This window comes from Sarcophilus harrisii, chromosome 3, assembly GCF_902635505.1.
Source record: "Sarcophilus harrisii chromosome 3, mSarHar1.11, whole genome shotgun sequence".
NCBI lineage: Eukaryota > Metazoa > Chordata > Mammalia > Dasyuromorphia > Dasyuridae > Sarcophilus > Sarcophilus harrisii.
Genome location: NC_045428.1, coordinates 522,047,309 through 522,074,466, shown reverse-complemented (window position 1 = coordinate 522,074,466; position 27,158 = coordinate 522,047,309). Strand labels below are relative to the sequence as shown.

The following is a 27,158-nucleotide window of genomic DNA, read 5'->3' as shown; positions in this document are numbered from 1 at the left end:
TGGGTAGGAGCCCTCTCCCAGCTCGTGCCCCTCCTAGATTCCATCCTCCCCCTCTCTCCCGCCCCCGCCCCACCCCCACCTCGCTACCGGCCCCACGCCTCCCCTAGCGTTCAGAGGCGTCACGGAACGTGCCCCCCCTCCTCCTTTTCCCCTTCCCTGGCTCTCCCTCCCTCTCTCACCCTTCCCCCCAACCCCAGCCCTCCCCCTCCCGCGCCGGAGAGTCGCCGCCGCCGCCGCCGCAGCAGGAGGAGTAGCCGCCGCCGGAGCAGCGCAGAGCCATGGCCGAAAACGCCGGCTTGGAGAACCATCGCATTAAGAGCTTCAAGAATAAGGGCCGCGATGTGGAAGTGAGTGTCGTGCCGCCGCCGCCGCCGCCGGCGGCCGAGGGGTTGGGGCCTGGCCGCTCGCGGCGGGCGGTGGAGCTGGCTCTCGCCGGTTTGCGGTGTGGAGGTGGCCGCCGAAGCCGCCGCCGTCTCCCTCTCCTCAGCGGGAGGCGACGGCGGCGAGGCAGGGAGGAACGTGGGGCGGCTGCGAGGAAGCGGAGCGAGGGGGGGTGGCGCGGCCGAGGCCGCCCCGGCCCGCTTCCCCTCTCCGCCTCGCCGAAGCACCGGCCGGCGAGGGAGACGGGGGCAGAGGCTTGGGGGGTTTTCTCCTCCGTCATGCGGGCGCGGCCTGGTGGAGGCGATCGAGGAATGTTCGGCAGCGAGGCGTCGCCGGGGGCCGGCCGGCCGGCGAGAGCGAGCGGGGGATGCCGTCGCCTCCTCCTCGCCTATCCCGGCTGGCTCCCCGCTCCTGCCAAGCCGCCTCGGCCGCCCCGCACAGCCGCCGGGCACCCGAGAGGCCGCCTTCCTGCCGCGCTGGGGGAGCGGCTCCACATGGGGCTCGGGCTCCTCGCGGTCCCTTCTGCCCGGGGGGAGCGGCGAGGGACCGGGCGGGGGAGAGCGGCCCGAGCCGGGCTCGGCTAGGGCCAAGGCCCGGTAACTGACTCGCGCCGGGCGGAGGAGGGGGGCGTCGGGGATACGCTAGGACCCCTTTCCTCGCCCCCTGCCTGCCGTGTGAGATTCTTTCTGCTCCCGATCCCCTCTCACTTGGCATTTGGACAATAGTTTGTGATCCATTGTGTTCTTGCTCGGGGAGGAAAAAAGGGAGGGTGTCCTTTCCATGACTTCCTCCGGGTTTCCTTTACATTCTTGGAGTATATGAGGCGTGCATGACGCGATCGATCATTTCTGGAAAGCATTTATTTTTATCGAAATGTCGTCAGGCCATTTCTATCCGTTCGCCTCTGGCTCCGACCATAAGGTAGTGATTTTGTGTGTGTGTGTGTGTGTGTGTGTGGCAAGAGTGTAAACATTCAGTGTGGTCCCTAGGTATCTTGCCATTGTTTCATTAAGGTGACATGAGCAGGTACTACTCTCAAGCTCGGCTCATCCTAAGCAGCGCTAGGGGTCTCTGTGCCGCTGTTGAAAGCATGGCAGTAGAATGTATAAATTTAATCTGTATCCATTGGTCGAGGTCTATGTACATGTACATATGAAAATGTGTATATTTATGCATAAACACACATATTGTGGGTGTAGAGTGTTATGAACCCACAGCCTGCCTCAGTTTCATCCCCATCCTCTTTTGGAGGAAATGCTTTGTAGGTTTGAAATAATATGCTAAGGATTCTATGTTTTGCAAATGAAAATTGATTGAAGTAATTTTTCTATAAAGGAAAATTCATGATTATTTAAACAGACACATAGTAGTTATCAAAAGCCCAAAGTTACACTGACAAAATCTGGAAGCATTTCAGAACATATATTTTTGAAAATAACTGATTGCTGGGGAGCTTTCATTTCATGAAGGAGAAAACTGAGTTTTCTCTGTATGTCCTAGCCTTTACTGTATTTCCCATTACAAGACATCTGTCCTGAATCTTAAGACCCATTAAAAAATGAAATTCTGAAAGCAGGAAATTGATTTTTCCTGGCCTACTCAGTGATTGAGCTTTTGGGTTCAGTGAAGGATTATTTGCAACATAGGCCTTCCACCTGCTGCAGCCTTCCTATATTAGAAAATGTAAAAAAGCAGAATCGTCCATGTTCCCCTGGGAGGTAGGGTAAACTTACCTTGCTCCCTAGAATGCTTGAGCAGAGTTTTGTCTTTTATGACTTTTTCCCCCTTCCTTTTCTTTGTTTTAATATCCCTGTAACTATTATTCCATATGCATTATAAATGTATTTTACTAAATGTTTGTTGCTCCTGACATCAGTTTCTGCCTTTTAAATATAGGCAGTTATATGTTTTCATGGGCATCTTAAAAGGATGAATAGTAGTAAATTTTCTGACCTAAAACAATATTCCAGGAGAATAATAATTAGCCTTCATTTTGTTAAAAATTGGCAAATTTAGGCATAGAAAAGCCATTCACTGCCAAACAGCTTGCCTCTTGCCATACTATCCTGTCCTCTTCTCCTTCCCCACCAGCTAGAACAGTACCTTCCAGGATAGATCTCCAGAGACCATTCCCTTCTCAGTCAGTACTACTGTTACTTATGGATTGTGAGATTTGACTGCCCTGTGGCTCCAGTCATAGTTGCTATGATTCTACACACCAAAACTCCTTTTCCTAGTTATATTTCACATATGTGTATTATCTTTCTGCATTATTTTTATTTGCATCTCCAAGATCTTCTCATAGGGCTTCACACTAGAGGTGCTTGGTAATTGTTTTGTAAATTTTTACTCATTTATTTTTGTCAATCGTTGTAAGACATCCCCTTCTCTATCCCCAAAACCCAGATCAAGTTAGTCAATGACAAAATTAGGGCTAGAAATGGAGACTTGTGGTTACTTATGTGGTAGCCTATCCTTCAAATCACACCAAGGTATATAGTTCTCATAGTCATATAATATTAAAATTTTATGTAGAGTGCTGGGTACTGTGCAAACTAATATTAACTACCATTCCTTCTTTTTAGAAGTTTATAATGCAGAACAAAGAATAAATCAAACATAATAAAAATTATGTAAGTCAAGATAGAAGGGACCGTCATATAAAATACAATTTTCCATAAGCATACAATTGTGCTAGGGGATTGAGTGTGAGGTAAGATTTAGGAGAAAAACATTTCATATCTATCCAGTCAGGAATGGCTTCAAAGAAGGATTTTAATTCTAATAGGTCTTTGGAAGGAAGAGAAGAAGCTTGGTGCATTTTCCAGGAAGGACATTATAAGCTTAGGGGGAATAATATAAAAAAGGCATTGATTTAGAGTAAAGATTCAAACAAGTTAGAATGCAAGGACAAAAAAGCAATGGAGATGGGAATCTTGTCTGTAACATGAGGATGGGTATTATACTAAGATTAAAGCTTTGTTTTAGTAGGGAGTTCTAAAAGAAAGTATTATAGATACATACTCTTTTTGGCATTTAAAGCCCTTCATGGCTTTTGCCTGGGCTAATTACATACAAACTCTCATTCTTTAACTGTTTCAGCCTAAATGGGTTGCATAATCAATTTCACTTCTTCCTACCTGAAGGCATTCCAAATGCCTGAAATGTTCTTCCTCTTTTTTTTTTTTTTTTTTTTTTAAACTGAGGCAATTGGGGTTAAGTGACTTTCCCAGGGTCACACAGTTAGGAAGTGTTGAATGTCTGAAGTCATATTTGAACTCAGACTCAGTCCTCCTAACTTCAGGGCTGGTGCTCTATCCACTGTGCCACCTAGCTGCCCCTTCTCTACTCTTGAAGGCTCATCTTGAGTAGCTTTCCTGACTTCTTCAATTGTTAGGTTCCCCTCTTTATTTCTTTTTAATTATGTCCTTTATTTGTTCAAGCATTTCAGTCTTGGACTCTTTGTAATCGCATTTAGAGTTTTGTTGGCAGAAATCCTTCTCCAGTTCATTTTGCAGTTGAAGAAACAGAGGCAAACAAGTTTAAATGACTTGCTCGGGATCACTCAGCTAATAAGTATCTGAGTCCAGATTTGACCTCTGGAACTTGCCTACTCCAGGCCTGAGACACTATCCACTGTGCCACCTCGCCGCCTGTCCTTTATTTACTTCTTTATAAAGCATGTAGTCCCCAATAGAATGTAATGTCCTTAGGTTTAGAATCCTTTTGGTTTTTTTGTCTTTTTATGCCTAGCATATAGCCCAGTATGCATTGCACATAGTAGTTATTTAATAAATGCTTAATGATTGATTAATTTCAGAATTCTAAGGAAAGGGTGACATGAACATAACATTTGGCAAGACAGAACTTAATAATTTTTAGAATTGGTTACAACAGTGTTGCTGTGAAGGAGGTCATCAAACAAAAATTTTGAGATCTGGCAGAGCATAGGAGCTGGACAAGGAGTAGACTTTACTATGAGTGTACATGTATACATATATATATTGTGTATATATAAAATGTTTGTTTTTGTATATCAACATAGGAGTGTTTTGTACAGGCAGAGCATCGTGCTAGGTGAGGGAGGAGATGCAGTATTTTCCCAAGGCATCCTTACCCTTATAGAAATTATAGTCTGATGAATGAATTCCCATACACATTAATAACTTTAGAAACCACAAAACATTGTATAAATTTGAGTTATCATGTGACATCTCATAAGCGGTACCAGAAAAAGGGCTCTGTGAGGACTGAGGAAGAGATAACATTACTCAAAGGGGGTTCAAAGAAGTTTCCATGACAGAGCTAGCCTTTGAGCTAACTTTAAAGAATGGGTAGGATTTTTAGTAAGCATGTTGGAGGGTGTTATAATCAATAAAGACTTTGCTTTATAATCAGAGTCAGAACCAAGAAAATAAAGTTGTGTGTGAAGGATAGTAATTATTCCAGTTAGATAAAAGTAGAGAAGCAAGAGATTTTAATCTGTAAGTCAGAAAGTGGTCACCAAAATCCAAAGTGAGGCTGAACCATCAGATTAAAATGTCATTGGGAAAATACTTAACAAAATGAATAAACATGCAGTACATTGTAGATAATGTTAATTTGTAGTTTTTCCAAGTCAGTATGCGACTATTTGAGTTTGATACCTCTGGTATATAGAGTTATTTGGAAGTCATGTGTGATTTCATTTGAGCCAAACAACCACCCAATGAGATAGCTACTTCAAACAGGAATATCATCTTGTAGTGGAAAGAGCAATGAATTTGGAGTCACAGAACCTGAGTTTGATCCCTAGCTTTGCTAATTAATAGCTTTGTGACACTAAGGCATGCTTTTTGGGTCTGAGTTAATCTCATCTGATGATGAGATGGAATTTTTAATTTTGGACTGCTGGGAAGTCCCTTTTAGTTATTGTTTATTAGTCACTAAACATGTTTCAAGTTCTTGTTATGCGCTTTATGCTAAAGTAAGCATTAGAAGGGCAGTCCCTTCACCCAAGGAGTTTGCAGTCTAAAAGGAGAAGACAAAGCTGAAAAGAGGGAAGAAGAGAAGGTACTCCATATAGAAGAAGCATGGGGGAAGAGTCAGAAAAGTTTCAAAGTAGTAGAGCCTAGTGGGAAATGAGTCCCAAGTACCATTTTTTAAGAAAGGTTTTGGAGTTCATTGGTTTGACTCTCCAGTCAGGGGCAGAGGGTTTTAATGAGGCTGGTTGGATCTTGCAGAGTAAGGTTTTCCCCAATGATAAGCTTATTTGCATGGTGAAATCCCCAAGTAGCTCAGACAGGTGAGAAATGACATAAGACCCAATCCCCTATTTTCTTCATTTTACAAACATCAGAAATGTTAAGTGAATTCTTACTTACAGGAACTATTAAGTGGTAACATTGCAGGATTTAAACACAATTTTTCTTGACTTAATTCTAGTACCTCTGTCTTCTATACCAAAAGTGTCAAATTTGGGGCACATGGCTGCAAGTGGTGTAACATTCTGGAGTTCTGAACTAGATTAAAATGTAATTGAGAAATGTTTAACAAAATGAATAAAATACAATACAATATAATGTTAATTTGTGGTTTTCTAAGTAAATATGTAGTTTGCAAGGATCTGTTTCTTTTTAACACCACTGTACCACACACTAAATGACTATTTAGTAAACAATAGAGAACTATTGCAGAATTTTGAGAAAGGGAGTGACATAGCCAGATCTCTAAATAAAGAAGATTAATCAAGCAACTGTGAAGGAGGGATTAGAAGACAGGATAAAGACAGGAAGATTGGATATTAGGCTATTGGAAAAGACAGGGCATATGACAATGAAGGCCTATGCTTATTTTGGTAACTGTAGTTTTTTTTTTTTTTTTTTAATTAAAGCTTCCCCCCCCCCCCCCCAAAAAAACATGCATGGACAATTCTTCAACATTAGCCCTTGGAAAACCTTGTGTTCCAATTTTCCCTCCCTTTCCCCCACGTCCTGCCCTAGATGGCACGTAGTCTAATGTATGTTAGACATGGTAGAAATATGTTAAATCTATTGTATGCATACATATCTATACAATTATTGTGCTGCACAAGAAAAATCATATCAAACCAGTAAAAAAAAAAAGCAGCAGCAAAATAAAATGCAAGCAACAACAAAAAGAGTGAAAATGCTATGTTGTGAACCACATTCTAGTAACTGTAGTATTAAAAAGGAAGAGATGGAGATGGGATGCTAGAAGTAGAATTTACATGATAATGCATTCATATTATGTAATCTATCTTTACATACATAGATGTACTTGTAAATGTGTATGTAATGAAGGGATAGAAGAGTTAAAGATCAATTGGTGGTAAAGTATGCCGTGGAAAGAGTGGATTTGGTGTCAGACCTGGGTTTGATTCCTAACTTTGCTATTTACTATTTGTATGACCTTGGTCAAATCACATAATTTCTCTGACCCCAGTTAATTTATTTGTAAAGTGAACACTGATTTCTTAATTCTCTTCCAGTTTTTAATCTGTGATTCTATGATCTTGCTAAAGTTAGGAATAGCAACTAGGAGATTGGATAGGAAAGATTTTGTTGGACAAACCAGAAAGGAGATCCTGAGGGATTGAATATATTTTAGTGTGAGTTCTTTAAATAAAAATTTTAACTCTACATTAAATATGGTTGAAAATCACTTTTTTGAGGAAATGCAAGTATTTAGCCAATCAGTATCATATAAGAGAATTTCCTTTTTGAATTCTTTACAATCCTGTTTGGGTTGAAAAAAAATAGGTATTTGATACTGTTTGTTAGTTTCTAATAAGTATTAACTTATTTATAAATAATCCGGATGCCTTTTGTGCATGTGCTTAGTTGTCTGCAAAGCTTTCTCAAATGAGCAGAAGTTTGTTTTTTTTTTTCTATTGGAGTTGCCTAAATTGTAACTTTGATAATCATCTAACCCCTCTATTTTAGTTTCCACACTTGTATATCTTCAGAAGGATCTTCTCATATTATTTAGATCCTTGTGGTGGTTCTGAGTCACTCTCTAAATAAAAATAAAACAATTTAGGATTTTTAAGTTTTCCAATTAATCCTCCTTTTTTTTTCCCCCACTCTTATATTGGTTTAGACTCTCATCTATTCTTTCCTAGACCTATTATATCAGACTTCTGACTTAATTTTTCTATGTCCAGTGTCTTTCCACTATATATTTTAGCTTTTACATTATTCCTGGAATCATATAATTCTAGTGTTCAAAAAGCAGAATGTTAAGAGTTTAAAGGGACCATCTAATCTATCTTTTCATATTAAATATGAAAGAATATAAACTCCACAGAAATAAAGTGACTTTTATGAGATCTTTCAATAAAATAGCAAAACTGAAACTTGAATGCAAGTCTTTATTCTGAGATCATTTCTTTACCCTTTCACTATGGCATGTTTCCTAGCTTCAATGATTTTCTGTTGCCTAATAAAGAAATATAAACTCTTGACCCTAGTATTCAAGGTTTTTCCTAGTAAGTCCTAATTTACCTTTCTGATCCTATTTCTTACTACTGCTTTACTTCATGTAGTTTATGTTTCAGGGGGTTTCAGTCTGTCCACCCTTCGTCCCATTCCTCTTCTTTCGCTCATATTAATTTCTGAAATGGGCATCCCCTAAATTTCAATAAAGTAAACTCCTTCCTTTACTTTAAGGTCAACTCAGGTACCTTTCTGAAAACCTTTCCTGACCTTCCTTTTTGCACTTAGCTTACCTTGCCTTGTATCTTGGTTATTGTCTTTACTTAAGTTATTGTTATGTGTCTTTAACATAGTTTAAAATGTAAGCTCCTTTGAGAGCAGGATATTTCCTATAAATCTGCATATCAGTAACAGGTAACAAATAAGAATTGAATAAAGGATTGGAATAAAGGACATAACTGGTAAAGAACATGATTCAAAAGGCATCAGGCTATCTTCCCAACTACTGGACAAGTCCAGATGCTCCATTGGTATCCTTTGAAGCCCTGAGAAGTGGAGGAAGGCACCTAGCACTTTGACTTTCTGTGAGAAACTTTTGGGTAAATATACACAAGAGTCTTACAAGTATGAATAAGATTGTGATCTTCATCATTGATTCAGTGTCCTCATTGACTAGCACAACATCTTATACAAAAGTCTTTGCTTAATGTTCTTTTGTTGAATGAATCTCAAATAATTTAATCTTTCCCTGAACTTCTACCAGGGTCTTCTGTTTCGGTTAGATATACATCAATATACTCTTAGCTTAGATGTCTATATCTTATCTTAGGCTATCCTGCATCCCTGAAATAACCTGCTTATGCTTATGCTTAACCATGACCCATTTTGTCTCTCAATCTTCTACATCCAACTCCTCCACAAAGTCTTGGCTGTCTTCCATACTATCTGCCAATTGTTCTTAGAATCTCATAGAGACATTCAGAAAGTCTCGTAGTTGAAGCATGGATCCTTTCTATAGTTTTCCCAATAAGTAAACATATAACTACTACTTTTACTTCTTCACTGATAGGGAATCACTGTCTTTTAGGTCATTCTATTCTATTTTGGGACAAGCTTTGATTAGTTCCTAAGCCCAAATTTGCTCCCTATAAACATTCTTCCTTTTCCTAGGTCCACAGCCATATTTTAAAGTCATGTTTGTTTTTAAAAGGTCATGTTACATTATTGATTTTAGCATTTAATTTATTTTTGTGATCTTTTGAGATTAAAAAGTGGTATAATAAAGAAGTTAAAATCACGTTTTTAGAACTAGATTTAGTGATCTTACGACTAGACTTAGAGCTTTAATTTAGTGATCATCTTATCCGTGTTATTTTCAGATGAGAAAATTGAGGTTCTAGGAGATGGTATGACTGCTCTTCTGTCTGCCTTCTTAACAAAGTTGCATATTTTGAAATAATTATTTTGTTTTCTAATCATACTTTACAAATCTCTCATTGGACAGTTTGATTCAGATAGCTTTGGCAAATTCTCTCAGAAACTTACCTACATAAGTGTTCTGCTGAGATGAGTTAATGTAATATATATTCAGTACATTAATTTATTACAATATGTATACTCTGTCATTTAATTTTTTATAAGTTCTATCAGTGCAGAACCTGTGCTTTTTGTTGTTGTTATTGTTATTAATCTTTTTATCTTTTTTGGTGACTAGTACAAAATTTTATACACAAATTTAATTTTTTTTCATGAGATTGAAAATATAGATGACCAAGACAATATAGATTATTAAACCACTAAATTTTAGGGAATAAAGGTATGAAGTCCAAGATAGTTATTTTTATCATCTTATGTAAGTAAGAGTAATAAGTTTAATATGATGATATGAAAAACATCTATATGTTTTTAGAGATGTGCTGTCATATTCATAGGACGTTGGAAACATTTCAGTAGTTTTCAGGCTTAAGGGTCTATAAAGAATCGGTATACAACTGTGGGGGAAGTGCTGTATTTAGAGAAATCTAAAGGTTTACATCCTGACTTAGCCACCTTTTACATTCTGCTCTTTGGAAAGTCATTTAACTTCTCAAGGCTTCAGTCTCTCCTGTGTAAAATTATCAGATTGGACTAGATGATCTTAAAAATTCCTTCTGTCTCTAAATGTGTAATCTGGTAATGTTAAACTTTATACCTTATTTGTTCCTTCTTGACACTCAATTCTTTTGATGAGATTTAAATGAAGTAACTACAATATATTATGTATAACAACTTTTATTTTGAAATCTGCTAATATAGAAACATAAAATTAGTCCATAGATCATCAAATTATGCTTCCAGATAATTTAAAGATTTCTCTTGTCTCCAGGAAAGATGTTATATACAATGTTTCCAGAGAACTTGGGAGATACTATAGTAGGAAATAAAATTAGGACAGGTGTGAAAACATCCTAAATTGCACTTTTGTGAAATTCTTTACTTATATTTGGACTACAAATTATGACAAGCCAGATGCCAATTTGAATTGAAAAGTGTGAGCCTTTGTTCTGTTATTATTCATTATAAGCTTATGGAAAAATTTGATAGTAACCTTTAGGACCTTGAAGTTTGCCTAATTTAGAACTTAGTAAAACCCCAAGACTATAATCCATACTTATTTTTAGTGATTTTTTTTTTTTTTTTTTTTTTTTGCTTTTATATCACTTTAATTTCTGAATATATTCCTTCCTTTCTCCTCTGCTCTTCTGGTTATCTCCCATCCAATAAACATTTGAAAGAGGAAAAGTAGTTAAGCAAAGCCAAGTAACAAATATATTGTTTCCATGTATGTATTATCTTGTCTCCCCACTCCCAACCCAATCTCTGCCAAGAAAGGAGGAAATGCTTTCAAAACTCTTGTGCAGGACTTAGATTATTTTTCATTATAAGTGTAGAATATTGAGAGATTTTTTTTTCCATGTACATTACTATAGTCACTGAGTAATGCGATTTTCTTGCTTCATTCTTCATCAGCTCACATTAGTCTTTCATGCTTCTTTGATTTCTTAATAGTCACTCTTATGGCATGGTAATAATATTCCTTTTATATTCATGTCCCAGAATTAATTTAGCTATTTCCCTAACTAAGGGAAATCAACTTTGTTTTCAGTTTTTTGATACCACAAATTATTTTATATATATATATATATATATATATATATATACACTCTGAATATTTTTGTACATTTGGGAACTTTTTCTCAAATTGAACTCCTTGAGATATGTGTCCACTAACAGAATTTCTTGACCAAAGAATATGGACGTTTACTTTTTTTAGTGTTGCTTTCCAGGATGCAAATTTGGATCGATTCATAGCTCCATTATTAGTTTCCATGTATTCCCAAAATGCCTTTGACATTGACTTCCCATCTTTTGTTGTATTTATATCTTTGCTGTTTATGAGGTATCTTATTTATGGTGATTTGGAGCATATTTCACATAGTTTTTAGTTTACAATTTTCTTGAATTAATAATTAAAGCACTTAAATGCTAATAACTGTACAAAGCACAAAGAACTTGTTTGTTCATAGCTGATCACTTATCGTTGGGAAATGACTTTTGATCTTAGAAATTTAGTACCCTATGTATATTGAATTTGATGAGTTAGAAACCTGTTGTCTACATTGAGACATTGATAAGATTTAGATTTTGGGGTTCCCAGTGTTTTTAGAGAATTTCAGGGCTCCCTTCATCAACATGTTATTTATGCTCTATATTTAGTGATTTTCTAGAACTACATAAATCATCGGCTAGCAGGAAAGAAAATACATTTGTAACATCATAGCTAACTGGTTAAATAGTGTAAGCAAAACCTGTAATTGTCTGGATCTGCAAAAACTCTAAATTGACTAGATTTACCACATATACAAAAAAGAGTAATCCTTTAATAACAGCCTTTCCAGGGTATTTACAATATGATTCAATTTTATATAGTTTTTTCAGGAACAGAAATATTGAAAATGAGCTATATATATATATATTATGATAGCTTTTGAATTTTTTCCCCCAGCAGAATTTTATTTTTCCAAATACATATAAAAACAGTTTTTGGTATTCATTTTTGTAAGACTCTGTGTTCCAGATTTTTCTCTCCTCCCTAATCTCCCCACTCCACCCCTACAGCAAGTAATCTAATATAGGTTAATTGTGTACAATTCTTTCAAAACATATTTCCATATTTGCTATGTGGTGCAAGAAAAATCAGGCCAAAAGGGAAAACAAAACGAGAAAACAAAATAACACTCAAATATAAAGATAGAAATACTATGCTTATAATCCACACTGTCTTCATACTTTCTCTGGATGTGGATGGCATTTTCCATCTCAAGTCTATTAAAATTGCATTGAATCGCCTCACTGTTGAAGAGAGCCAAGTTCATCACAGTGATCATCACATAATCTTCTTGTTACTGTGTATAATGTTCTCTCAGTTTTGCTTACTTTCCTCAGCATCGTTTCATGCAAGAATGCAACCTTTTCTGAAATCAGCATGTTCATCATTTCTTATAGAACAATAATATTCCATTACATTTATATTCAGCCATTCCCCAACAATATTTGAGTTTTTCAGGATTCATACAATATAACCAGTAGATAATGACTTAATTGATAACTGATTTTGTATGCTCTGCCTTTATTATTAAGCTCTCTGCTTCTGAAAGTTAGAGATAAAGAAGTCAATAAGCCTTTATTAAGCACTGGTCATCATAAAGAGCCATTGAAGTTTATTGAATAAGGGTGGCAATATTGTTGGATATTTAAGATATCACTATAGCGGCTGAGGAAATGGGGATTGAAGTGGAGATTGACTTAAGATAGGGAAGTGAATTTGAAGACAGACAATTGTATATGTTCAGGCAAAAAGTGATGAAAGACAGCTTAGTTGGTGGTTGTGGAAGAGGTTCAGAATAAGATATATATGAAAACAGTTCTCTACAAATTTTATGTGTGTGGGGAATGAATGAGGATTTTAGAACACAGGTTGTGAGCCTGCATGCCTGGAAATATGGTGGTGCCCTGGATAGTTATAGGGAAGTTCAGAAGAGAGGAGCTTTGAGGGGAGGAGATTGAGGAAAAACAAGAGAAGGGAAGATAATAAGTAGTTCTGTTTGGGACTCAGAGAGGAACTGTGGAACATAAAGATATCTTATCTCCCACACATTAACTTAGTGCTTTGTAAAGGTTAGAGAATTTTAAGATAGAGTACAGAGAAAGTTAACCTTTAAGCTTAAGTCCAGGGTTGAACTTCTATCTTTAATACTTAGTGATTGAGTGACCGTGAATTCAACTTCTCTATACTTTGGATATCTCTCAGAGGGAATTTTCTTCAACTAGGAATTTCTTATACTTATGAATTTATTGGTCCATTTTGTATTTCTGTTCATCAAGTGTCTATTATAACTGAGAAAAGCATAATTGTGAGAAGTTATATTTGGAGGTATCCTAGCTAAAAATTAAATAACTATAGCACCTTAAAAAAGAAAACAATTGTCCCATCTAGAACTTTAAAGAAATGAGTGCAGAATAAATGAGAATTATTAATTTAAATCCCAGAATATTGCTTATTTAAATGATTTAAAGTGAAATGATTTCATCAGTTCTTGCTACTTCATTCTTTTGTTCAGCCTAGATGCAATTGACAATTAAAAGGTCAATACTTATCTGCAGGTTTCCACTTCTGAAGTCATCAGTATGCTTAACATCAAACACTTGCATTATATGTGATTTGTTGCCTTTTTAGGTATGTGTTCAGCCACAAAATGCTGGCTTTCTTGTCCAGGGATATTTGTAATGTGCTGTTTATCACTTTTTGCTTCAGCCTTTAAAAAGATGACTTGCCTATCTTTTAGGAAAAAGATATTTTTTTTATTTAAAAATAGAATTTTAATTTTATTTGAGAAGGCATTCTTTTTCCACTGGATGTCTTACCAATTTTTTAATCCCAACCCCTACAGATGCCAGTTTTCTAAAATCAAGATGTTGATTGTAACATAGATTGAAAGTAGCATGGCTGTGATCAAGGATCTGGTGTAAGATTCCTGCACTGGTAACTATCCGCAGATGTGATTGAATTTCTGGTCTCTGAAGTTATTTGTCTGTATTTTTTTCTTGGTGTACATAAATATTTGTTAAATAATGAAAAAACGTGATGCAATAGTGAGCTTTGCCACAGATTGTGAAAATTTTCACCTGTCTAAAAATTCAGCTGTTTAACTTTATCATTAAACTAATTTGGGGGGAGAATCTGTTTTGGACACAATTTATTGATACATGTATTAATTGCCACAGGAGTCCTTGACACTCTGTGATTGGACTATTTATCCAATTTCATTTTCCGAAGAATAGTTTTCATAACCAACTTAGGAACCACCTAAGATTTTGCCACTTTAATTTTTGCTGTTCAAGTATTGGGATACTGCTCTTTTTTTTTTTTTGTCGAGGTCTTCATCCAAAAGAACTCAGCTTCTCTTTAAGAATAACTAGAAAACCAATACTGAAATGCTGCACCATTTCAAAAGTCTACATTTTTCACTTTATTTACAACTCAATTACAGAATCTAAGACTTCATGTGTTTTTATATAAAATTTAACAATGTAGTAACAAGTGCTCTGTCCTATTCTGAACTTTTTTCTCATATAAAATTTTGTTATTTTTAAAATTTTCAGTAGTATTTTATTTTTTCCAAATACATGGAAAGAGAATCTTCAGCATTCATTTTGTAAGACTTTGTGTTTCAATTTTTCTCCCTCCCTCTCTTATTTTTTACTCTCTCCCCTAGATAGCAAGTAATCTGATATAGGTTAAACATGTGCAATTGTTTTAAACATTTTATCATATTTGCATTGTTGTATAAGAAAAATCAGGCCAAAGGGGGTGAAAAAACATGAAAAAAAAAAACAAACAAAAAATTGAAAATACTGTGTTTCAATCCTCTGGATGTACATTTTCCATTCCAAGTCTATTAGAATTGCCTTGAATTATTGCATTGTTGCTAAGAGCCCAAGTCCATCACCGTTGATTGTCACATAATCTTGTTACTGTGTAGTGTTCTTCTGGTTCTGCTAGTTTCATTTGGCATCAGTTCATGTAAGTCTTTCCAGCCTTTTCTGAAATCAGCCTGCTTGTCATTTCTTAGAGAACAATAATAATCCATTATATTCATATACCATAACTTATTCAGTCATCCCCTAATTGATGGGCATCCACTCAGTTTCAAGTTCCTTGCCACTACAAAAAGATGTTAGACATTTTTGCACATGTGGGCTCTTTCCCGTCTTTTATGATCTCTCTTTGGTTATGTAAAATTTTGAAAATTTTAATGGTGTTCTTTACTTTTTTTTTTTAACCAATACCCAGTAACTAACTCCTGTCCCTTCCACTTCCAGTAGAAGGCCCTCCCTTGTGACAAATAAATGTAGATCAGTAAAGCAAATCAACAGTCCGAAAATGAATGGCTCCTCTTTGTACCTCTAAAAAAAGATAGGAGGCTTGCTTTGTTATCTGTTTTTTGAAGTAATAATTAGTCAACCCTGTTGAGGAAAGTTCTGGAATCTTTGTTTTCCCTGACAGTATTGTGGTTGTCTTAGAAAGTTTTCTGTTCTTGTTCATTTCATAATTGCATCAGTTCACACACGTCTTCCAGCATTATGATATTATACTGTGTTCTACCACAATTTTTAAAGCCACATCCCAATTAATGGATACCACTGTTTAGCTTTGTTTCCAGTTCTTTGCTACTATTAAACCATATGAGTTCTTTGTCTTTGCATCTTTGAGATATACGCATGTGGAACTACTTGGGAGACTTAGAGATGTAGTTTCAAATTGTTTTTCAAAATGTTGGACTAATTCAGGGCTCCTTGATGCATTTTATATGCCTGCTTTTCCATAGCCCCTCCAGTAATAGTAATAGTAATCATCTTCTTTAGTCATCTTTGTCATTCTGATGGGCTTGAAGTAGAACATCAGTTGTTTTACTTTTCATTTCTCCTAATAGTTATTTCTGATGTTTTAGAGATAATAAATGGTTTGATAGTAAGCATTTAATAAGTAGTGATACGTTTATGCCAGGCACTATACTAAGCTACTTCACAAGTATTATCCCATTTGATCCTCTTCAACAACCTGGGAAGGTAGAAGTTGTTGTGAATGTTATTTTACAGTTGAGGAAACTCTGAGACAGAAGTTATAAGTGAGACTTTTCCCCCCTCTTTTATGATTTATGAATTATGAGAATTCAGGTCTTCCTGATTTTAGGCCCAGTGTGCTTTCTTAAATGCCTCTTTTTCATATGGTGGTTTCATTTTCTTTTTTTGAAAACTACCTGTTCACATCCTTTGACTATTTTATCTATCTGGGAATGGCTCTTGGTCTTCAATACCTTTGTAAGTTCCTTGTATATATTGAATATCAGACCCTTCTCATATTTTTGCTGTAAAAAATTTTTTTTCTTACCTAACTGCTTCTCTTTTGTCATTACTTTTGCTTGTGCAAAAACATTTCAGTTTTATGTATCCAAATATGTATTTTGTTTTCTATCCCTTGATTCTTTCCTAGCCATAGTTTGGAAAGATTTCTCCTCTTACCTAAATTTTTTTAGTAACATGATTTTTTTTTACAATTAAGTTCTGAATCTATTTGAAGCTTATTGTGGTATATAAGATGTTGGTCTAAAACCTAATGTCTATCACTAAAGATATTTATAATTATCTCTGGACTATCTGGTTGTCATAATGTCAGTGATCCATACTTTAGTTCTTTTATATTTTTCTTGTTTTCTTACCATTTCTTGAAGTTTAAAAATTATTTTAGTTCTTAACATTGACAAACATTAAATATGAAAATAAGAGCAAAAGAAAATATTGCAAATGATTTTGCATGAGACTATGAGCTTTTATTTGTACTTGGCTTTTTAAAAATGTATATTAGCTTTGACAGTAGTAATGGTATTTTCTGGTTTCATTTTTTCCCCCAGTGTTCCTTTATGTCCTTTTTTTCCCCTCTATATTTATCTGGGTTTTGTTGTTATTTACATAGTTATAGTGAGTATGTACACATTTCTTTAGTTAAGCTTTTTTCACTTTTATCACTTTAAATGTCTTCTCATATTTCTTTGTATTTTTCATATTTGTCATTAGGATTTGATAATGTTACATTGTGTTCATACACCATTCATTTGTTCACAGTTCCCTAGATTTTGGGTACATATGTTTGTATTATTTTATTATTATGAATAGTGTTGGTAGAAATACTTATTGATAAACCTATTGCTTCCCTTATCAATTATATTGTTTAAATACAATACTGGGACAAAGAATGTAAACAACTTTGGTTACTTTTATATTTATCAGCTGGTGTATTTCCCTGCTAACAGTTTATTAGCATGTTCTCTATTTGAATGTAGTTGAACAAACTTTTACTGGGCACTGGGAATATATATATATTTACGTGTGTGTGTACACGCAATGACTTTTTTTAAGGTTCTTTCATTCTCCTGTCAATGTTGGGCTACATAGACAAAGGGCTTTACATTCTAGTGTATGGGGATTTGGTTAAAAGTATGCACAAAGCTCTATAAAAGTTGGAGGAATCAGAACTAACAAGATCTAGAAAGGCCCTCAAGAAGCAGCACTGGAGCTGCTTTTTGAAGGAAGTAAGTGATTCTTTTTGGCAGGCTTAGTTGTTTTTTTTTTTGTTTGTTTGTTTTTTTTTATTTAATAGCCTTTTATTTACAGGATATATACATGGGTAACTTTACAGCATTAACAATTGCCAAACCTCTTGTTCCAATTTTTCACCTCTTACCCCCCCACCCCCTCCCCTAAATGTCAGGATGACCAGTAGATGTTAAAATATATTAAAATATAACTTAGATACACAATAAGTATACATGACCAAAACATTATTTTGCTGTACAAAAAGAATCAGACTCTGAATTATTGTACAATTAGCTTGTGAAGGAAATCAAAAATGCAGGTGTGCATAAATATAGGGATTGGGAATTCAATGTAATGGTTTTTAGTCATCTCCCAGAGTTCTTTTTCTGGGTATAGCTAGTTCAGTTCATTACTGCTCCATTAGAAATGATTTGGTTGATCTCGTTGCTGAGGATGGCCTGATCCATCAGAACTGGTCATCATCTAGTATTGTTGTAGAAGTATATAATGATCTCCTGGTCCTGCTCATTTCACTCAGCATCAGTTCGTGTAAGTCTCTCCAGGCCTTTCTGAAATCATCCTGTTGGTCATTTCTTACAGAACAGTAATATTCCATAATTTTCATATACCACAATTTATTCAGCCATTCTCCAACTGATGGACATCCATTCAGTTTCCAGTTTCTAGCCACTACAAAAAGGGCTGCCACAAACATTCGTGCACATACAGGTCCCTTTCCCTTCTTTATAATCTCTTTGGGATATAATCCCAGTAGTAACACTGCTGGATCAAAGGGTATGCACAGTTTGATAACTTTTTGAGCATAGTTCCAAACTACTCTCCAAAATGGTTGGATTCGTTCACAACTCCACCAACAATGAATCAATGTCCCAGTTTTCCCACATCCCCTCCAACAATCATCATTATTTTTTCCTGTCATCTTAGCCAATCTGACAGGTGTGTAGTGGTATCTTAGAGTTGTCTTAATTTGCATTTCTCTGATTAATAATGACTTGGAGCATCTTTTCATATGACTAGAAATAGTTTCAATTTCTTCATCTGAGAATTGTCTGTTCATATCCTTTGACCATTTTTCAATTGGAGAATGGCTTGATTTTTTATAAATTAGAGTTAATTCTCTATATATTTTGGGAATGAGGCCTTTATCAGAACCTTTGACTGTAAAAATATTTTCCCAGTTTATTGCTTCCCTTCTAATCTTGTCTGCATTAGTTTTGTTTGTACAAAAACTTTTCAGTTTGGTATAATCGAAATTTTCTATTTTGTGATCAGTAATGATCTCTAGTTCTGCTTTGGTCATAAAAACCTTCCCCTTCCACAGGTCTGAGAGGTAAACTATCCTATGTTCCTCTAATTTATTAATAATTTCATTCTTTATGCCTAGGTCATGAACCCATTTTGACCTTATCTTGGTGTACAGTGTTAAGTATGGATCAATGCCTAGTTTCTGGCAGGCTTAGTTGTGGTAGAAAGAAAGATTAACAGATTTGGAAGATTACTGTTGCAGACAGGGAGGAGTCATGAAATTTTAAGCATTTAACTTAAGAAAAGTAAATGTAATAAATAAATTGAATATATAGGCCTGTAAGGATCTCCTTTGTGTAAAGTACTTCTTTATAAACATTTTGTTCAACTGCTCATATTGTTTGCTTGCAGTTTTGTTTTTGTTTGTTTGTTTGTTTTATTTGTGTTCTTGATAGGCAAGATTGCTAGGTAGCTGCAGTATTATGATATCTAGAAAGTAATCTTTTAAAGACATTCTCTATCAAAGTCCTACCAGATTTCTCACTGTGCCCTGGAAGTACCCCTCAGTTCTTAGAAATTCTAGTCTAGTGCTCGGAGGGTTTTGAAGATAGATCTGGGGGGACTGTCTTGTTGGGATCACCCCTAGTTGAGAGGGTTAGTGGTAAATTGTTTTGGGCAATTTATAAAACCATGCTAAGGTATGGAGTTCATCTTACCTTGATGATGGATATGAAGAATATCAAAAGAAAAGCTTTAAAAACCTTAAAAAAAAAAAAAAAAAAAAAAAGGAAGGGTCTTAGTCCTTACACTTGAGGAAATTATCTTAGACTATCTTCTTGGCATGTGAACACTAATAGATTCTGTAGAGACAATGTATTTCAGGATGCAAAGATGTAGAAGTAATATCCCATAGGTGAACATTTTATTTACTGAAAATCAAAGAAAAAAGACATTTATTTGAAAAACTCAAAGGAAAAAAAAAGTTTGAGAAGAAACAGGGACAGTTCTGAGAGAACCTAAAAGAAAAGTAGGCCCTCTAAAGCAAAAATATTATTTGGTGGTAATGATGCCTAGAGCATACTGTTTCCCAGAATTTAATTTAATATAATAATTATAACTGCTTTGAGGATTTTGAAGTTCATTAGTAGAATACTCTGAATCAAAAAACTATGTTTAGGGACTTATTCCATGTTTGATAGAAATGTAAATTTTGAGTTTCTCAATCCAAGGTAAAGGTGAATTACTATAATATAAAAATATCCTGATTTCAGATAGGAGAGGTAAGAATCGGACACTTTGTTGAATAAAATTTGGCAATACAAAGAAAGGTATGACAGTGATTACTTGCAAGAAGCTCATAGTCTAATGGGGCAAAGAAGACACCATATGAAAAGAAGCTAAATAGGAAGGGGAGGGAACAAAAGAGGGCCAGTGGACGGTGTTTCTGAGGAAATATGAATTAGAGAGTTAATTTCATCTTACAGAATGCTGAGTTTTTAGAGATTACAAAGTCCTGAAAAACAGTTTAGGTGGGGATATGATAAGGGAAATGGTGACAAAAGTCAATAGAAGTAGATAAGCAAGATGAAGATCTTAACCTAGCTAACACCAGCTGACCAGAAATAGTTTTGCAATTGATGCAGGGAGCCAATCTGGCTGGTAGAAAGATCTGATGCTATCAGCTGAATGAAAAAAACAAAATTATTTTCTTTTGGAGGAGTTAGCTAGGGACAAAACAAAAAAAAAAGACTTGCCCTCTAGTGTTTTCTGTGGCTTGGGAGTGAAACCCCTCAGAGATTTGCTTATATATTTCTTTATTGTTTTCTATGCCAGGAGAGGAGAAAGTTTCTTGAAGTACCAAGAACAAGCCTGACAAGTTTGAATATATTAAGCTTCATTTTTTAAAAATTTCTTTTAAGTTCTGAGGTCCATAGTCTCTCCTCACTCCTTGAGACAGTAAGCAATCTGATATAGCCTATACATGTATAGTCATATAAAACATCTCAATTTTAGTCATTTGGTACAAGATTTGAACAGAAAAAAAGGAAAGAAAGTGAAAAATATTGTGCTTCCATTTATATTAAGACATCAGTTCTTTCTCTGGAGGCAGCATTTTTCATCCTTTGGCATTGTCTTGGATCATTCTATTGCTGAGAATAGCAATTCACAGTTCTTCATTATATGATATTGTTACTGTGTACAGTATTCTCTTGATTTTGCTCACTTCGCTTTGCATCAGTTCTTGTAAATCTTTCCAGATTTTTCTGAAATCTGCCTGCTCATCATTTCTATAGCACAATAATATTTCATCACAATCGTATGCCATAGCTTGTTTAGCCATTCTCCAATTGGTGGGCATCCCTTCAATTTTCATTTTTAGCCACCACAAAAACCACTGCTAGAAATATTTTTGTATAAGTCCTTTTTCCTTTCCCCTTCAAAAAAAAAAAATCTCTTTAGAATATAGTCTTAGCAGTCGTATCTTTTTTGTTCATAGTTCCCCAGTTGATAACTTGTCAAAGAATATGGACAGTGTTCAGAAGAAATCAAAGCTCTCTATATTCATATGAAAAAAAGATGACTTAAGTTACTATTGATTAAAGAAATAAAAATTAAAACAACTCTGAGGTACCACCTCACACCAATCAGATTGTCTAATATGACCAAAGCCAAAAATGATAAATGTTAGAGGGAATATAGGAGAACTGGGACACTGATACATTGTAGGTGGATTATGAATCAACCCAGCCATATTAGAGAGCAATAGGGAATTGTGCTCAAAGGCTAAAAGTAACTGTGCATACGCTTTGATCCAATAATACCACTACTAGATTTATATCCCAAAGATTTAAAAAAAAAAATGGGGATAAGGAGGAAGAATCTATTCGTACAAAAATATTTATAGCTCCTCTTTGTGGTGACCAAGGATTGGAAACTTGAGGGGATGCTCATCAATTGAGGAACGGCTGAACATGTGATATATAATTATAATGCAGTATTATTGTGGTATAAGAAATGATGAGCAGGCAGATTTTAGGAAAACTTGATATATGAACTGAGTGGAATTGCTCACTTCATTTTGTATCAATTCATGTAGCTAGTGCTCATTAATTTTTTTTTTAATCAAAAAATTTCAATTGACATCCTTCTACTCTATTGAGGAAGAAAAGAAGAAAAATGACATGCTTGTAACAAAAATGCTGTCAAGAAAAACAAATTTCCACATTAACTATGTCTAAAATTCTGTTTCTCATTCTGTATCTTGAGTCCTATCCACTTTTTTTTAGAAGATGAGGAACATGCTTCATTACCAGACTTCTGGAATCCTGATTGGTCACTGCATTGGTTAGAGTTCAGTTCTTTAAAGTTTTTACAATATTTTAGTATTTTAGTAATTTTAGTGGTTTACTCAAGTAAGTTTAGTCGGTACAAGTCTTACCAAGTTTCTTTGAAATTATATTATGTCCTTTTTCTCCTTTTACTCTTCTTTAAGAGTTTGTTAATGACTTTCAATTTCTTTTTCTGAGAATGGGAGATTTAAGATTTCTGGTTTGTTTTTTTTTAACTTGACTATTTTACTTTTTTTTTTTTAATGTGAATACATTTCACTTGTTTTTGAAAAGATCAAAATTAAAATGTGACTTTAGATGCTTACTAGCTATTTTACCTGGGTAAGTCACAATTTCTATTTGCCTCAGTTTCCTCAGTTGTAAAATAGGGATCATAATATCTTCTCAGGGTTGTTGCTGTAAAGGGTCAAATAAAATAATATTTATAAAACACTTAGCATTGTGCTTGGCACAACTCCACAAACTTAGTAAATATTGATTTCTTTTCTTCCGGTTAGCATGTTGATCAAAACAATTTCTTCATTTGTTCTGAATTCTCATTTTTCATTTTGATAACTGGTAATTTGATTTACCACTTAAAAAATCAAATGAGAAAATGCCATATTCATTTCATTTTGTTTTTTAAAGTGTTCCTATTATTATTTTGCTCAGTTTTTGTTAATCACTCATTTGATTTTCAAGTTTTTTGTTGATGAAATTGTTTAGATATATTTTCCCTGCAAAGACTGGCTTCATCATATTCCCCAGATAGTAGCATGCTGTCTTATTACTGCCCTTATCTTCTGTGAAATTGTTCTTTTGATGATTTGTTCTTTTGATCCCATTTTTATAGAACTGTGGTATTTAGTAGTCTTAAATTTTTAATTTTCTTCAGTGATCCTTTGTTGAATATGATTTTTATTGCATTGTGATCAGTAAAGTATGTGTTTGATATTTCTGCTTTTCTTCATTTGTATGCAAGGTTTTTAATGCATTAACTCATAGCCAGTTTTTGTAAAGGTGTCCTTCATGCAGGAGAATTATGTATATTCCATTTTATTCCCATTCACTAATTGTCAAGACCCTGTTATCCTGTGAAATTCTTTTTTTTTTCCCTGAAGCTGTTAGGATTAAGTGACCGGCCCAGGGTCTCACAACTAAGAAGTATTAAATGTCCGAGATTAGATTTGAATTCAGGTCCTCCTTATTTCAGGGCTGGTGTTCTATCCACTGTACCACCTACCTGCCTCTCCCTGTGAAATTCTTTTAGGTTTTCTTAAGTATTTAGATGTTATGACATGAAGTATATATATGTTGAATATTGATATTGATTGCATTTCTAGTTCTTTTATCAGATTTGTTTTTACACGACTTGTTTGAGATCTTAATTGTTATCCTTGATTTTTAAAGTTCACTTGAGGCATAATTGATCTTCCTCCGATCCTTAATTTTTATTCTGTATAAATCTTTTGACTTCATTGTTTTCTTGTGTGGAACGTTGTTAGATTTTGCTTTCTAATTAATTTTGCTATTCTCTTCCATTTTATAAGTGAATTTATTTTCTTTACATTCACAGGTTAATTAATTATGTATCGACCTGTTCTCTTATGCTGCTTCCTCTTTTTGGTTAGTTACAGGTAATAAGTGACAAGAAATTGAGAAGGAATGTTTGAATAGAGGTTTCTTCTTATTTTACCACTCTTTTCTCCTATATATCCTATGGCCCACTAAATGGTCCATTACATACCATGGCAGTAGAATGTAGAGTACTTTGAAAGGAGATGACCAATTAAGCTATTATGGTAGTAGTCTAGCTATTTTTATCAAATAAGACACACTGCAAAGAGGATAATACTCATTTTACCAAAGGCTTCACATTGTTATCCCTCTAATAACAGATTCTTTTAATCCATTTAAAGCGACTTTTTTTTTTCAAAAATAAGTTCTATCTGATACTTTCTGAAGATTGTTACTTTCAGAATTGTTACTATAATATAAAACTAGATACTCTCCTGTGTATAGTATTCATTTAGACTTGATCTTTGAGTTAATCATTCATATTTTCATTTACATATCCTTTGCTAACATGCCTGCCTTTATAGATAGCAACAAAACAAAAAAAAAGTTTGGAAGTCTTTTTTGACATGTTGCTTTTCTAATTTGATATTTTACATTTTAAAGTAATTTTGTGTAGTACTTGGTGTTAGATTTTTTAATTAATTGCTTCACACAATTTCACATTAGAATTCAGAGATAAAATATACCTCCCTTTGAGAAAAAAGTAGTTTATATTCATATTTTACTACTATGAAAATTTTAAAATTTAGACTATCATATAGACTCAGAAAGGGGTCTTAAAGATCATCTACTCATTATATGATTCCTCTCCGTATCGTCCCATAGGAGCAGTACTTCAAAAACTTCTAGTTGGAAACTTATTCTTTTTTTGGACAGCTACGGTTTTCAGAATGTATTTCCTAACTTTGATCTAAAATTTGCTTTTCTATGGAGAACTTTCCACTAATAAAGAAATTTGAGCAATAATTAAGAGTTACTTTGCCCAACTTTATGCCAGTAAATTCGATAATCTAAGTGAAATGGATGAATACCTACAAAAATATAGGTTGCCCAGATTAACAGAGAAGGAAGTAAATTGCATAAATAGTCCCATTTTAGAAAAAGAAATAGAACAAGCTATTAAACAACTCCCTAAGGAAAAAGCTCCAGGACCAGTTGGATTTACATATGAATTTTACCAAACATTTAAAGAACAATTAACCCAATACTATACAAATTATTTGAAAAAATAGGGAATGAAGGACTCCTACCAAATTCCTTTTATGACACAGATATGATACTGATACCTAAATCAGGTAGGACAAAAAAAAATTATAGACCAAACTCCCTAATGAATATTGATACAAAAATCTTAAAATATTAGCAAAGACATTACAGAAAATCATCCCCATGATAATACACCATGACCAAGTAGGATTTATACCGAGTGCAGGGCTGGTTCAACATTAGGAAAACTATTAACATAATTGACTATATTAACAACCAAATTAACAAAAACCACATCATCATCTCAATAGATGCAGAAAAAGCATTTGATAAAATCCAATACCCAATTCCTATTAAAAACACTAGAGAGTATAGGAATAAATGGACTTTTCCTTAAAATAGTCAGTAGCATCTATTTAAAATTACATCAGTAAGCATCATATGTAATGGGGATAAACTGGAACCATTCCCAGTAAGATGAGAAGTGAAGCAAGGTTGCCCACTATCACCATTACTATTCAATAGTAGTGTATTCAATAGTAATTGTATTAGAAATGCTAACTTCGGCAAGAGATGAAAAAGAGATTAAAGGAATTGGAGTAAGTAAGGAGGAAACCAAATTATCACTCTTTGCAGATGTGATGGTTTACTTAGAGAACCCCAGAGATTCTACTAAAAATCTATTAGAAATAATCCACAACTTCAGCAAAGTTTCAGGATACAAAATAAATCCACCACTTTTAATACATCACTAAGAAAATCCAACAGCAAGACATACAAAGAAAAATTTCACTTAAAATAACTGCCAATAGTATAAAATATTTGAGAATCTATCTGCCAAGGGAAAGTCAGGAACTATATAAGCAAAACTACAAAACACTTTCCACACAAATAAAGTCAGATCTAAACAATTGGAAAAATATTGTGCTCTTAGATAGGTTGAACAAATATAATAAAGATGACAATACTCCCTAAACTAATATATTTAGTGCTATACCAATCAAACCCCCAAGAAACTATCTTACTAACCTAGAAAAAATAACAACAAAATTCACCCGGGAAAAACAAAAGATCAAGAATTTCAAGGGAACTAATGAAAAAAGAAAATCAAATGAAGGTAGTCTAGGTACACCAGATCTTAAACTATATTATAAAGCAGATGTCACCAAAACCATTTGGTATTGGGTAAGAAATAGACTAATTGATCAGTAAAGTAGGTTAGGTTCACAGGACAAAATAACCAATAACTATAGCAATCTAGTGTTTGACAAACCCAAAGATCCCAGCTTTTGAAATAAGAATTCACTATTTGACAGAAACTGTTGGGAAAATTGGAAATTAGTATGGCAGAAACTAGGCATTGACTCACCCCTAACACCGTATACCAAGATTGAAATGGGTTCATGATCTAGACATAAAGAATATTATAAATTAGAAGAACATAGGATAGTTTACCTCTCAGACCTTTGGAGGAAGGAATTTGTGAACAAAGAAGAACTAGAGATCATTATTTGTAATGGGCCAGAACTCTATACTTGAAACAAGGATTCTTACAAGGTATTAAGTCAGTGGAACTGATGAGACAATGGTTATCTAGTTTAGCATGGTGATTAATAGTTCTCTAGTTCAGTATGATTGAATTAATCTTACAAGAAATAATGGTTCCCTAGTGATATAATGATTGGCTTATACTCAGTGTACTGCATATAAACTGGGACAAACTCAACCAGAGACTGACTCAGAAGGGGCTTAGAGACAGACTCAGAAGGGTCAGGGACAAACTTGGAGGGGGCTTGGAGACAGACTAGGAAAATACAGAGGAGGCTGGAGCACAAGTTCATGGACTGAGACAAACTTCAAAACAAAGACCTTGTGGTAGTCCTCCTGTCTTCCCCACAAAAACCAAGACTCATTCTGGAGGACCTTAAGGAAGCTAGCCTAGGCTCCAGGCAAGGAGACAAGACTTTGAAGGAGATAATAAAGAATTTGGACTTTATCCTTTGCTATTCTTGTGGTGATTATTCTGCTGAAACAAAGGCTGGCCCAGAGACCTCCAGAAAACCAACCAGAACACTACATTTTTGGCGTCCAAACATGGGGCTAAGGGACCTACATCTGTAACCCAGAAATTAGGGTGAGTACAAAAATAGACAAGAAGGAAACTTTAAGGGCTAAACTAGTGTTTCACCTGAAATGGGACAAATGTTTAGAAAGGAGACTTCTCCACCTCAAGGAAAATGTGTAGAAAGCATGGTTAGACTGATAAAAA

General features: G+C 35.0%; 1 protein-coding gene across 1 annotated transcript in view; it reads left to right on the top strand.

Moving 5' to 3' along the window:
* Positions 1–216: 216 nt before the first annotated feature.
* KPNA3 (karyopherin subunit alpha 3) overlaps positions 217–27,158 on the top strand; it is a 112,916-nt gene continuing 85,974 nt past the window's right edge. The window contains exon 1 of the mRNA XM_031961951.1: positions 217–347. Within this exon, the coding sequence (XP_031817811.1) occupies positions 279–347 (69 nt within the window). The 5' untranslated portion in view covers positions 217–278. The remainder of the gene's footprint in view (positions 348–27,158) is intronic.